Below are 14,898 nucleotides of genomic sequence, written 5' to 3' on the forward strand. Positions count from 1 at the left end.
TGAAGGAATCTTCATGAGTGCTGACATGAAATCTCGTTCGGTAAATAATGACACTTTTAATGCAAAGATGACTCTTTCATTTGGTTTTTAATGTAAGTTTTATTGCCACAAAGTCTAATTATTTACCAAATAATGCTAAATAATGCACTTGTAATGCAACTTTTAATGCAAATCTGCATAAAAAGACATTATTGAAAGACACTTTATGACGACAGTAGACATTCATGAAGACTCCCTCATCTTCATGACGTGTGTTATGTCATGTGCATGTCGTGTAATGGCAGTTTTTAGCACACCCCTTAAAATAAAGTGTAACCAAAAAAGGGATTTGAAATAAGAAATTTTGATTGAATTTGGTATTTTATTATTATTTTTTAAAATTGGTCTTTATAATATCAGAATCTGAACATAACTTTTATATTCTTTTCTATCTGATGACATCATTTTAAAATATTCAATCAGATGTGATCAATTGCTCAGTACTTGTGTATACTTTTCACCAAATACTTTTTTACTCCAAGGGACATACGTTTTCCCAAAGCGGTTAACCTGCTGAATGCAGCTGAAAGTGTCAGATATATAATAGCTGTGTTGTCAACATGAAAACTTCTTTAAAGGACTATTCATAAGCTTGTCAGCCTGCTCTGTCCTAACAGAAATGGGTGAAAGGTCCCTCAGAGAGGAATTTTCCTCATTTCTCTTCGTCTTCAACACAAAACAGATGTGAGCTCCTGGGTTCTCTGAAACCACCCCCCACCCACTCCCTTCATTGTTCCACCCTTTGTGTCCCCCCCACCCCCACCTACTTCTTTAAAAAAGCTGTATGTGTGTTTGTCCCTCACTCATATCATCCTGAGGTCTGGCTCTAATGATGGACTCTGGACTGCTGCTGCTTCTCCTCTGGGCTCTGATAGGAACGGCTTCCCCTCAGGATTCAGGTAAGGCTCCTCTTCAGAGAAAATCACAGCTGGAAATAAATTTCACTAAATGAGGAACAATAAAAACATATTTCGGCACATCTTATTGTGCCAATTAAACACATTACATTTCAATGTAAGCACCAAACTCCTGGAGTTTGCACTAATCACTCTAAAACTAGCATTTTGATCAGCTGATTGCAGATTTTTAAAACTGTCTTCTATTTATAAGACCTAATATTACAAGTTATAGACTACAAATAATATCTACATATTTTTTCAGCGTTAATATTTGTGCATAAATGCAGCTGTGTGTGTACATTTTCCCCCTCATTTTCGAGAAGTATTTTTGAAAAGTTCGGGTCCTGGCATGACCCTCGCCTCTTGTTCTGAAACATTTTTCAGAATGTTGTACGAAACTGATGAAGCGCAGAGAAGGTGCTTGTAGCTGTACATGCAGCGCTTTTACAAAAGTGTTTTTAGTCAGTGATTTATTCCACATGTTGCCACTTGAAACTATTTCATTGGGATTTTGTGTGACAGAGTAGCATATTGTGGTCTATAATTGTAATTTAGGAGGAAAACGATGCGTGGCTTCCAATATTTTCTACAAATAAAATCTCAAAAGCATGACTTGTATTTGTTTCCAGCCAAGTTGCTGCTGTGTATCTGCGACTCGTAGATCAGACATAGTAACTGTGCACATAAATTTTCAAGCCTATCCACTGATGTTCATTTGGATTTAGATCTGGACTTTGACTGGGCCGCTCTAGCGCATGATTAGATCTAAACCTTTTCATTGTAGCTCTCTGTGTTTGTGTTTTGTTATATGTTGTCTCTACGTTTGATTCCAATATTGCTTTGTTTTTAGCTCTATCCATCTTTCAATCAACTTTGAGAAGCTTCTTTGCCTCTGCTGAAGAAAAGCATCTCCACAGCATGATGCTGCCAAAAACATGTTCACAATAACAAACATCTTGCCTTTAACAATGCCTTCTTTTGGCTTTGCCTTCTTCTATAAGAGACAGATTACTTTTGAGGGCTCAACTAATAAATTGTTGTGTCTACAGATCTTCAGGGCTCCTGTAGCTCCTCTGTGGTTGCTGTGGACCTTTTGGCTGATTTTGTGACAAATGCTGTCTTCACACAGTTGTTTTTTTTTGTCTATTGTGCCAAACTGTTTCCTCTTTGATGGATTAAAACTGTGATCTGTGAGATACTGTTGTTCACTACTGTTATCCTCTCAGGCTTTCACTGCAGCTGCGTTTATACTGAGATTAAATTACACACAGGTTGACTCTATTTACTAATTAGGTAACTTCTGATGCTTGCTCTTACTCTTTCTCTTCTTTGGTTTTTCAACTAAAAGCCAAATAGAAATTTGAGGTTGTACCTTGTGAAAATGTTGAATTAATATCAACACAATTTCAAGGAATAGACTGTTCAAATAAAGTGGTGTTGCAAAGATAGAGATTTTCAGATGAAACATTATTAGATACGAAGGAAGACCGAAAGCTGAACAGAAGGGATTAAACAAAACCCACCATGGAAATACTCGTTTGCTCAGCCACCCACGCAAATGTTTCCCCCCTCCAAAACAAAGGCAAAAGCAGAGCTGCTGGTAAACAGAATCTCTCAAGATGTGAAATTAGTGCAGTGGTCGTTTGTGATGAGTGTTGATGTCACAACAGGGTCGTGTGTGGAGCGACTTCAGGGAGGAGACAGGAAAACGAGAGCCTGTCCTCGGACCTGCAAATCTGACGCAGAATGTGGCAGCAAGCGCCAGTGCCTGTGCGACGGCGAGTGCGGTCTGAGCTGTGTGGCTCCAGGTAACTGGATTCATCATGGTTCACTGTGAAAAGCTTTCTGTGCGCCTGCATCTGCAGGGGTGGCTCTTGCTTGAAAGGAGGCTTTTCCTCTGCAGCCCCCGAAATCAGAAAGAAACAAAGTTCTGAAAAAAATAAAATAAAATAAATCTGTGAAAAATCTTTTCACTGTCAGGTCATGTGTTTGTTAAAGTAATTATCAATATTATGAACTTACAGGGGAAAAAAAGTGCTTCCAATCTGATACTAAAAACCTCGTCAGCTTTTCTATTGACGCCCCAGACTACATAGCGCCTAGGGTGGTGAGCCCAATCGCACATAATAAAATCTGCCTCTGTGTATCTGAGCCAACACACAATCTTTTTTTTTTTCTGGAGAATTAAATAAAACCCAAGAATCCCAGCCCCTCAGAAAGCAGAGCACAAGCTTTTATTATGTATGTGTGTCATAAAGTAGGGCATTGTAATTGCAAGCAATTTAGTTATACAACCTCATTAGTGCTCTTTTAAAGTGATCCAGCTGTAACTGTTTTCTTTGGTTAACAGCCAACACTTCCTAAGAATTGTTTTGTTCCCGTCCTTCTTGTTTCCCCTCCTGGATCTTCTCCCTCTCCCCAGGTCGTACTTGTCCCTGGCCTCTTCCCCCGAGTGAAAACTCTGTGTTTCGCCTGGTGTCTGCCACTCCTTCCTTCTCCGCCCTGCTAGAAGTCCGTTGCAAGCCGGGCTTTACGTTGCCCGATGGCTTGGATGTCACGGTTCGTCGGTGTCAGGGTGACCGACAGTGGAGTGGGGATGAACCCATCTGCGCAGGTGGGTTTATTGTTCTTTTTTTTTTTTATGTCTCCAGAAATTTACAGAAAAGGTTTGCTTGTCTTCTTTAGTTCTGATACTTTAAAAGGCGAGTTTGTGGCTGTTTTATGGCCAAGGAATGAGCACTGGAGTTTGTGTGTTTACACCAGATGGGGAGAAAAAGAGAGAGGCAGATAAACATTTCTGAAACCCCTCTGTGAATGTGTCGACTTAAATGTGTTGCACAACTGTGACCTATTCTCCCCATCACCATGTCAACCAGAGCGTTCAGAGACCCAAGATTTTGTTAAAGTGGCCCAGTCTTTATCAGGCTGTCAACGGTCTCAATGAAAACAGACTTAATCATTAAAAAAGCCTTTTCTTAATTAATATTATTCAGTTTCAGTCAATACCAATATTTATTACTTAAGCATTTCACTCTTTTTAATCTACAGCTTTGTTCTGGAATCATGCTTCCCTCAGACTAAAGAAAAAATAGTAGAAAGTCAAACTATTTGTATTTTTTCTCAAGGAAGGGAGAACGAAAACCTCATAAATCTTAGTCCTTAACATCTCTAAAGTCTGTGGTTCAATTCATGAACCACAGACTAAAAATACTAATGCACCTTTTCTCTCTGTTCACTTCCTGCCTGAACGCTGTAAATACAGGCTTCCAAGCGTCATTTCAAATACGATTTATTTGATTAGAAATATACCGGGCTGACCCTTTTATGTTTGGTGAACCCAACTGGTTGCTTTTTTCTCCATTTTCTTTTTCTGTACCAACAGCTTTCAGCAGATGTTTTTTTTTGTTCATTTTTTATTTTTTATTTGAGCAATCACAGTAACACATAACATCTCTGGTCTGTGATCATAAAGGGATGCAATTCTCCTTTCAACCTAAAACACAGAAGATGAAGTGAAAAGATTATCTAGATATGTATTTATTTATTTTTCTTCTTAAAGATATTTTAAATAACAGCGAACTTGAGTGGATTAATGTGATTCATTTAAAGAAATGTGTCAGCTAAAGTATCTCAGATTATAAAGAAAAAGAAAACTGAGAGTTCTTCAATGACTAAACACAGATTCCTGAGCGATCTTAGTTGCACAATAGAGACAAATTTTAATATGAATTATTATAATTATTATTTAACTTTAGTATCTAAAGCATCCGTTGAAACCTTTTAATAGCAATTAGGTTTGGACTGTGCACTCTTAAAGGGGACAACATCATTTTAAGCACAAATTTTTAAAAATAAAAAAAAAAGAATAAATTTTATTATGTATGTGTTTTTTTTTTACTTTTTTTTTACAAATCTAACAGTGCAACAAGTTAATTGTTGCACTGCTGTGTGATACCTACAACACATCAGTTCAACCCTTTGACTGCCTAAAATCAACATACTTCTGTAAAAATTGCATATTTCCTGAGTTTGTGAAGTCAATGCGTTTGTTTCTGCAGCCACGCAAAGGAGCAAATGAACAAAAAATCTGCGAGTAAACATGAAAGAAGTCACAAATTTAGCATCGTCCACAAAATGACAAGCAATTGTGCTAAAAACCTGCTTCACAAGTACAAATTGATCGAGAAATGTCAAAATGTTTTACAGAGGGAGTTGCTAATATGTGTGAATTTCTCTTACAGTTTTACGGGTGGGATGTTACACAACAGACACAAAAATACACTCTTGCAGTTCTAGATATTTGTGGACTGTTGCTCTTTTCTTTTTTCGTCTGATGAGCTGCAGTTGCAAATGGACACAAATTCAGAAAATTTGAGTCCAACAAAATGTCAAAATGTTCTTCTGTCAATCCGGCTTTTCACAAACTGTACAGGTAAGAAAACATCCCGGGGTAGTGAGCTGCTCTGTGGTGGGCGAAATATAAGACATTTTGCTTTGATGCTTAAACTTGTTGAGAACAATGGTATCAATCAAAATAATGCGACGACCACAGCATCAAAACATCTGACTTTCAACAACTTGTTAGTTTAACAGCGCACATTTTGTGTTTTACTGAACCACTGTTTGCGAACCATTGGTGCCTCTAAACACATGAAGAGAATTGCACATAAATTGCATCAAATTAAATTAATTACACAAGCGACTTGAACATGAAACGGATTCAATTTCAGAGGTCTTTCATTTTTGTTTGCTTACCAGTTTACTCTCTAAATATAAATAGCAATTATTCTGCCTTTAAATGAATTAATTTGTTAGGGACAATTCCACACTTGAAGTGTTTCATTTGAATCCATTTAAACATCACAACAACTGTTAGGCAAAGTGGTGGATCTGTGAAGCTGTGGGCCAGTTTGTCTTTTAAAGGACCATGGGAAGAAACATCTTTCAATTGAAATCTTGTGAGTGTAAAATAAATCTGGATATTTACATCTGGGTAAAAATCCAGTTATCCTGCAGGAAGATACTGTATTTGATTCAACGTAAAATAGATATTTTTGTGTAGTCATGTTTCTTAAAATATAGCAGGATGCACAAATCTAAAACATGCTCATGAATAAGTGGAGCCTCTAGTAATTTATTAGTACTTATCTTGAATTTTCCCTGACTATCTTTGGTCAACATATCACTGCTGTCAGTTTTTACCATCTGAGACAGACCGCATTAGTCATGCCCCCCCCCAGCTGTACTGAACGTGCTCTCCGAGGAAAGTCCTCATCCGAGCTGCTTTCTCTCTTAAAATATGTATTTCATCTCTTGGAAGACGTGAAATCAGGATGAAATCGTCAGCTCGCTCTCTGCTGCAGAGAGATGGGCAGAAGGTAGGTGGGTTCTGAACGTGTGAGAGCGTTTGCGTTGTGTTGGTGTGAGTGAGTTGATCCGTGTCTGTTGTGAGGCGGTGGGCAGCGTGTCCCTGTCAGAGTGTGTGCCGTGTGCACTGTTTGCGTGCGTGTGTGTGTGTGTGTTGGTTACCAGGAAGGTATTTTTCCGGATAAATTGGATGTGGATGTGTTAGAGGGTGGGCTGCAGATGTGTCACACTGTTTGTCTGCTTGTGTGTGTGTGTCTGTGTGTGTGTGGGCGACAGATCACAGACGGGAGAGTCAGAAAGCTCCGTTGCTCATGCTGCTTCAGGCCTTACTCTTCTCTGTCCGTTCCTTCTCTCCTCTCATCTCTTTCTGGACTCATCCTTCTGCATCTGAGGCCTCTGATAAGGTCTCTCTCCACAATAGGAGCCGTGGACAGGCGTGCAGCTTCAGGGTGTTCATTTGCATAGCTTGGCTATACCAAGGTACATGTTTGCACAAGTGAAACCCCATAACCAGATCCGTTTTAGTCAGAATGATGCTTTTTCTTCGCCGTGTTTCATTCAAATGTGATGCTTTGTAGTTTAAAGGAGATGAAGCTGATATACCTGTTTCACTGCAGTTTGGTGCCAGAGACTGTGAGTGGGGGCGGCAGCAGTACGAGGCAGGAGAGGGGCGGTATGTGAAAACAGAACTTGGCATCCGGCTCTCATCTGACTCCAAAAAAGAAAAAAAAAAATCTCCCTCTCCCATAGGTGCCTTTACATTCTTATCTCAGCGTTTCTCATTTCAGAGGCAGAGATCGTCCTCAGGCGAGAGCAGTCTCTGTCTTTCAAAACCGCTCGGGTCACTCCAGCCTCTCTCTGCAAAGCACCACTCTTGATATTTTTACTTGCACAAGCGTGAGGCTCTCAGCTGTGGGAATGATCAGAGCCAGCAGTTATACAATCTGAAAGCTTGGAGAGGTTTGAGGCGGTGGTTCACCTGCATGTCAAACTTTGGTTTATTACCTAAGACGGGTCATTTCTACTGAAATAGAATGAGACATTAGGTGAAACGGCTCTGTTGGGTCGCTGGAGGTCTGGGTTAAAAAAAGGATATATTGGATTTACATAGGAATACAGTTTAGTAATACTACAGGGTTGTAGAGATGTGTACATTCACATGTTTTCTTTAAGTAAAAGAAACTAAGTTGCAATAAAACTCAGCACCCAATAAAATTACGTAATTAAACTATGCATGGTAAAGACTCTGGCAGGTTTTGTGCTTTGGCGGAGCATTATAGACACATTTTATGACTTAACCAAAAACCTCAGTACATTTCATAGTGGAGGTTTTCTGATGGTCTATCTTTTACAACAGTTAAAACGGTTTTGTCTGTTGTGTTTCTACGACTATTGCACATCCATTGACTGATGCTTTTGCTCGATTTCCTTTGCAAACTACTAGAACTACTAGATTGACAGTATTTACATTGATTAATTTTAAATTCTCTGCGGCCCCCCACCATTCAAAATGGAGTAAATCATCTAGTCTGGCACAAGGCGTCCAACCAACTCAACACACCGGAGTGCCATCTCTTCTTTGAATGCTGATTAGATGCATTTACGCGCCCTTTCTAATGCCATCCAGGGCAAACGCTCGTCTGAGCCACATGTAAAAGATAAAAAAAACTGTTTGTGATAATTTACAGGAGAATTTTCTCATGTAAATTTCTGCAACTACCAATTAATTTAGTAACTGACTATTCAACTGATTAGTTTGATAATTAATAAAGCAGTCAATAGTTGTTTTTGAGTCTCTGCTCTCCAGTTAAGAATCGATTACTAGGTTTGATGACGATTAGTTCAATAATCGATGCATCACAATGAATCCAATTCATCATTTCAGCTGTAGAATTTATTATTTGAAGACCAGTGGCGAGCCTGGTTCATTGCACATGAATGAAGTGAATAATGTCCTAAATTTCCTCAGATTTGATCACAATTGATGTAACTGTAAATATTTCCTATTACTCTTTCGCCTTCTTTGACACCTCCTACTTTTTTCTTGAACCACAGAGGCTCAGTCACCTGCTCCAACATGCCCTTTGCCAGAGGAGGTGATCAACACCCTCAGCATCCACGGCGACGCCTCTGTGGGGACTTCAATCCACTACAGCTGCCTGTCTGGGTGAGTGAGTGAGTGCAGCTCTGAATTACACAGAAAGGAGCGGAGGAAGTAATAGATGGAGTGTGAAGAAAAGAAACGAGAGGGAGGGCAAAAGGCTGGTGTGATGAGCGATGAATGGCAGGGAATTCATTTTGATCTCCCAGCTGATCATGTCTCCATTGAGCTAACTGGGTCATTACAGTCAAATCTTGTATCGACTTCCCTTTTACACACTGAGTCATCTCACAGGAAAGGATGAGCCAGAGTGGATGTGTCAGCCAGAGCTGCTGCACTCATGCTCTCACACACACTTTAAACAAGACGCACAAGCAAAGGATGCATTCACACTGTTTTTTAAATATCATTTTTGTGCTTCATGAAGCTCCTGAGTTGGCATTACTGCATGTGTCATCCTGCCATCTGCTTCCTTCACTTTTCCCCTTTTCCCACCCTGTAGGGCGGATGTGGTGGGAAGCAGGGAAAATTTCTGTCAGGACAACCAGACCTGGATGCATCCTCACCCGGTCTGTAAAAGTAAGTGTGCAGGCTGACCACAGTGTGTGTGAGTGTGTTACATCCATTTCACTCTCAGCAGGACTTTACACACTTCTGAAGGTTAGTGAATCATGTGTGAGTGAGTGAGAGACTGAAAATAGGTGTTAGTTTGGAAACTGCATTCTTTTTACACTATCAGCGTGGTGTTAAAAAAAAAAATTACACTCACACACCCATCCTTGTTCTTCTATGCAAACTGAGGACTTTGGATTGACTTCCATTCATTTTCGTAGCTGCATTAAGAACCAAGACATTTTCCATAAAAGTAACATTAACCCAAACTTGATTCACACCTTACTTCTAAATCTAACTTGTGGAGCAGATGTAAGAAAAACAAAGTCACAAATGGCCATCTTTTGTAGGTAAACATTGTGAAAGTGGTCCTTTATGTATATAATATACAAGTAAACACACATATCACACCTATAAACTTAACCTCTGACCTTGAACAAGGGGGTCCATTGAATTAGGACTGAGCTGTGGTCCCCAAATCATGCTTCAGAAAGTTAGTAAATATACTAGATATGGTCCTAAGTAAAATAGCTGAACAATTACACACACGCACAAACACACACCCTTCAACCCTTTGAAACGCCAAGCTTCATTTCAAAGTTCTCTCCTGCCCTCCAGTGGTCAAAACTCAAACTTTCTGGATTGACCAACAGGATGGGAAAAGTATCCATGGAAATCCATGTAACTCCATGCTGAAAGACGAACTGGATCCTCTTCCTGCCAGGCAGCAGTGCTACGAACCGTAACACTCTGCAGCTCAACAGAGACTTTTGGTGAAGACAAACAAATAACGAATTAGTTTCACTATAAAATAAACAGACAGCTTGTCAGTCCAGTCCAGTAAAGATGTCCATAAATGCAAAAATGTTGCATCATTATTCGCTGTAAAAGCACAAAACATCTTTTTATTAATCGGACAACTACTTAGTAATTTGAGTCATTCATCAAACACTCTTACAAATTTGTGAGTCATTATACACTTAGATGTTAAATTTGATAAACACAGCAGCTCAGTTTACAGAAAAAGGCCTTCTAGCTCATGCAAATCACAAAATCTAAGCCAGGTTTGTTGAGGCTTGACTGGGAGAATAATATGGGTCTTTATCTGCAGTTTGTGCTGGTGTCAGTCAAGTATCCCTTTCAGCTTGTTCACAAACCTGCTGGTAAACACACCAACATGAGTACAGCTCACCTCTTCATTGACTCCCTTTGTGTCAAGTAGTTTATTTTAATGTGCTATTGGCCTTTAAATGACTAAATGATCTAGCTTCTCTCTGATTTACTCTAGATTTCCTTTCTTTTGAGGTTCAACCAGCTGCTTTTAGACCAAAACCTTGGCAGAAACTAAGAGGGGATGGAGCTTTTTCTGTTGTGGCTCCCAAACTTTGAAACTCGTTGTCTTTAAAAATCAGACCACCGTCTTCGCTTCCTGTTTTAAAATGTCGTTTTAAAAAGCGTTTTAAGAGTTTGGCCCAGAGTGAAAATAAAACACGCTGTTTTTAGTTTTCCGATTCTGTTTAATCAAGTATTTTAATAGGGCCTTATTCAGAATAACATCTTATAAATTGAGGTAGTTTTATGTTGATAATGGCATAATAATGCTGTTTTCTCTAAGATGAATACGCTTTAATTTACTAAATATCACTTAACACTGGAACTGGAAGATATTTTAAATATCCAAATTAAAACACAACAACCAAAAACAATAAATAAAACTGAAATAAATGCACACAACTGACATCATAAAACATATCATTATGTTTATGTACACAAAATTGTCCTTCAAAATGGAAATGGAATGGAGAGTATTGAGCTCATTTTAATTTATCATAGGATTCATTGATTAATTGTTTATTGTTGCAGGATTGGCTTTATATCTTGTGATGGGTATTTTCTCAACCTACATAAAAAGAGAACCACAGACAACGTTTGAGTTTTCAAGCAAGTCTTTTGCAAAAGGAGAAGGCAGAGCAGACCACTTCCTCAAGGTGTCTGCCATGCGTTCTCACTCTGCATCAGAATTGGTCTTTTATTACAAAGAAAGCAGGAAAGGAATGTGGAGGACAAAGGAAGCTCTGCACAACCTCTGATCTACACACAGGCCGTGTAAGGAGTATCCTAAGATAAGAAATGGCTGCAGCTTCAAGGTCTAACAAGTTCCTTTTCTCAGGGATGTGAATACTATTAAAACTACAAATGTAAGGATGATAACAAAACATAATTATTCTAATATCTTGGTTTTTGTCTTAAATGTATGCAGAAGTTTGGGCAAAAAATTAATTATATTTGGATTTTTGGATTTCAAAATTCAAATTCAAAAACACTTTCAATGTTGTTGCAATTAATATTCATTCAAAATTTTTTAGAGGTGAGTATTTGCCATGCATTGGAGCTCAACTTCCTTTGAGCTAAGTTTGTCACATAATATTTAATATTACATTTTTCCCAACATTTTCTCATCATAAATTATTGTATGTTTAATTTTGCATGATTTTCTTTTCCATTCAGCACTTTTCTATTGTAAAATGAATACTTTAGCAACAATGAAAACTACTCTGCCTTGTAGAACTGTTCTGCCAACCTCCAAAGGAAGTGCAGCAGGGCTACGTGGTTGCGGTCCAGAAGACAGAGTATGAGGTCGGCTTTGACATCCACTATCTATGCAAGAAGAACTACCGGCTGGATGGACCCCAGAAGATCACCTGCCTGTCAAACGGCAGCTGGAGCGCGTCTCCGCCACACTGCCGAGGTGAGGAGCGGATCGGTGTGTCTGGGTTCAGGGAAACCTGAAATTTCTGAGAATAAACATGTAAATGTTTTCGTGACGCTTTCATATTTTTGTAACACAGCTCGCTGTGTCATCCCTGCTGAGCGGAGCCGTGTTGTGATTGGTGGAGTGAAGCGCTGGCCGTTTGATGTCACGGACGCCATGGTTCCCCACGGGGAAAACGTGACATTCTACTGCAAACATCCCAAGAAGCAGTGCAGCTTCACCGCAGCCCAGGCCTGCTTTGACGGGAAGCTGCAGACACCAGAGTGCTACCTTGGTAAACCCAAACAGGCTGTTCCAGTTATTTGCACGAGAACATCGCAACCTTTTCTACATCAGAGATTGTTTTATTTCTTATTTTAAACGACAGACCAATACATCTTGAACTATTCCAAAGTAGTTCCTAATTATTCTGCTTCCGGAAAGCGAACTTCTGCCTCTGCAGCCTTTTATAGACTCTGTTTTTAGCTCACATTGAAGAGAAGCATCCCCACAGCTTGATGCTTCCACCACCATGCTTAGCCACTCTTATTGTGTGATGCATTCAAGATGACGTACACTTTTCATTTTTTACTCAAACACATAACTTTTTGCATGAATGTTTACTTTGATCTCCTATGTCCAGAGCTCCTTTTTCCACATGTTTGCTGTGTTCCAAACATGAGTTTGTTTAGTGCATATGACTTTCATAAGGGCAACTTCAGAGGAAAATACAGATAAAAAACAATCCCTGACTAAAGGACACTGTAAGTTTTCATGAAAGATTTTCTCTTGGAAATTAGCTTTCTTCTGATCGGCACATCATACTTGGATTATTCTCCAAATCCATCAACCGGTGGCAAGTAACTAATCATTTATGTATAGATTGGTGACTGTACCGAGTGTTAGGATCAATTGGAGCAGAAAATAAAGAATGCATGGTTTTTTTTGGTGGATTGTTATTTCTCTTAAATCACAGACTAAAGGTTAAAAGTCAAAGAGTCATTCAGAGAACAAAGTTGAATAATGTTGATAGAAAAAAGTGTCTTTCCTGGGTAAAATCAAAGTATTGAGATCAAAGTGGAAATAATCTTGAAGAGATGGCAGAAACTGCAAGGTTCTTCTCAAGCAGGTTTGACGCTTCACAGGACGCTCGTACGCCAAAAGAGAAATTGTTTCTTGGTTATTAGATCTTATTCTACAGTATAAAGTTTCCAACTCATTCACACTAGGTCTTTACACCAGTTTCACTTCAACTTTACTGTTTGTGTAGCTTATTTTGCTTTTTTTTTTCTCATCATGTTGTCTTAGATCTGAAACTGGTTAGTGTTTAAAGTTGTTTGAATATATTTCTCGTCTTCTTTTATCTTTCAGAGCCGACATGGTTGCAGTACAAACTCTTCCCACATCGGCTGGTGTCGGAAATTGAAACATGTGCGCCTGGTGACATGGAGTGATTACCCAAGATCTCAACCCACCAAGACATGCATCTGTTTAAGAACTCCTCCTGAACACTCAGCACAGCTTCATGTACTTCGATTATGGTCACCTAGATACTCTTTGTCCAACATCTGTTAGCTCTTTTTGACAGGTATTGTGAATTAGTCTAAGCTCTTCATTTTGAGTTTAGGTATACTTCTGTTTTTCTTGCACACTAATCAAAAGGCATTGTTATTACATTCAAACATTGCAAGTTATATTCAAATCCTGCTGCAGCTTGAGTTGCTCCATACAGTAGAGACCGTAATCATGATATATGCAGTGGCGGTTCTTGGTTGAACAGCACCCACAGCGAGTCCCTTCCTTGCTTTATTTGCCACAAATGCCCTCAGATATTTCCTATGATTTCAACAGTTTCAATCTGTTTTAAAGAATGTTTGCAGTGTAGAACGATCCAGACCAGATTCGATCAGGATGAGGACGTTTGCTCTTGAACTGGACACGACCAAGCGCAGTACAAATGATTTCCAAAACTCAAATTGCAAATTGAGTCCAAAAATTTGCATAATCAGAACAGTCAGATTTTGTTAGCGTACAGAATGTAGTTACTGAGAACTGTGGAAATTCAGTCTGTAAAAATGTTGACATGAAAAATGTGGTGGAATTGCATGTTTAAGGTATAAAACCAAAGGTTCACTGTGAACTTATTGATCTGCAGGGATGGAGATTTGTGAATGGTAACTAGCTGAGCAGATAGATAAATCAATTGGCTGATACATTTAGAGATCTTGTTTCAGACCTGGAATGTATTTAAATCAAACTGCAGACTAGAGGGGTGTGAAGCTGCATATTTTGGTATTGATCTGATAAGAAATAAACAAGGGGCCAGTATTACCAATGCCAATATTGATCAAAATATTTTTATGATGCTAGTTTAATATATCAGGTCTCTAACATTTAGGTGGTTTTATGTTTTTTTTCCCTTTGAAATATATATTGTTAAAATCTTAGAAAGTATTTTTGCTAAGTTTATAAATGTCAACTGAATACATAAGAAACATATTAACATGATCAACAGAGACAACATAACAAAACAAGTTTGTGTGCGCTGTTTCCTGAAACAAAGTGTAAAAAGGACAATCAAAACAAAGACTTTTTGAGGCAGAATTGAAAAAATAAAATAAAATGGGATTTCATAAGGCAACCTGAAACTAAAATATCAATCTTACACACTAGCATTTATCTGATACTTACTTAGTATTGACATTGTCATTAATTTGGATTGATCTGCCTGACTCTATTGCTCGCTATTAAAGGTCGGTGTGAACAGGATTGCTTCTGGTATAACTTTTTCTCCTTGTGCCGCCCGTGAGACTGTGCTGCCCTGGTAAAAGAGCCATATTGTCCACATCAACAACCGCCACTGGATGCATGTATGTTTCATTAGTAGATTATATATTATACATGAACTGACTCTGTGATATGTTTCACTGGGATATCTTTTTGTTTTTCCTGCTCAGTCTGAGACATCAAGCCTGCGGGGCTTGTGAGTTTGATATTTTTTGATGTTTAAAATAAAGGAAAACGACGTGAAAACGATCCGCTCTCTGGCTCTTTAATGCCACATGATGAAACCCTCCTGTGCTGCAGGTTCAACAGTGCTCATAGGCTGAACATGGCTACTGCTCGGA

General features: G+C 38.9%; 1 protein-coding gene across 1 annotated transcript; it reads left to right on the forward strand.

Annotated features, from left to right (window-relative positions):
• The first annotated feature begins 857 nt into the window (after nt 1–857).
• Nucleotides 858–14,806, forward strand: ntd5 (ntl-dependent gene 5). Its single transcript, XM_055047510.1, has 8 exons — nt 858–938; nt 2,609–2,746; nt 3,361–3,552; nt 8,361–8,472; nt 8,909–8,985; nt 11,585–11,767; nt 11,868–12,065; nt 13,142–14,806. The coding sequence occupies exons 1-8, from the start codon at nt 869–871 to the stop codon at nt 13,222–13,224; spliced, it is 1,053 nt and encodes a 350-aa protein (XP_054903485.1). The 5' UTR covers nt 858–868; the 3' UTR covers nt 13,225–14,806.
• Nucleotides 14,807–14,898: the final 92 nt, after the last annotated feature.

The sequence above is a fragment of the Poeciliopsis prolifica genome, unplaced genomic scaffold (genome assembly GCF_027474105.1).
Source record: "Poeciliopsis prolifica strain line A6 unplaced genomic scaffold, Auburn_PproV2 SCAFFOLD026, whole genome shotgun sequence".
Taxonomy (NCBI): Eukaryota; Metazoa; Chordata; class Actinopteri; order Cyprinodontiformes; family Poeciliidae; genus Poeciliopsis; species Poeciliopsis prolifica.

Bases quoted from the DNA above. Each gene is read 5' to 3' on its own strand.
- ntd5 (XM_055047510.1), top strand. From the start codon at position 869: ATGATGGACTCTGGACTGCTGCTGCTTCTCCTCTGGGCTCTGATAGGA. The intron at 3,553-8,360 runs GTGGGTTTATTG...CTTGAACCACAG, and splicing joins GGATGAACCCATCTGCGCAG to AGGCTCAGTCACCTGCTCCA. The intron at 12,066-13,141 runs GTAAACCCAAAC...TTTATCTTTCAG, and splicing joins GACACCAGAGTGCTACCTTG to AGCCGACATGGTTGCAGTAC.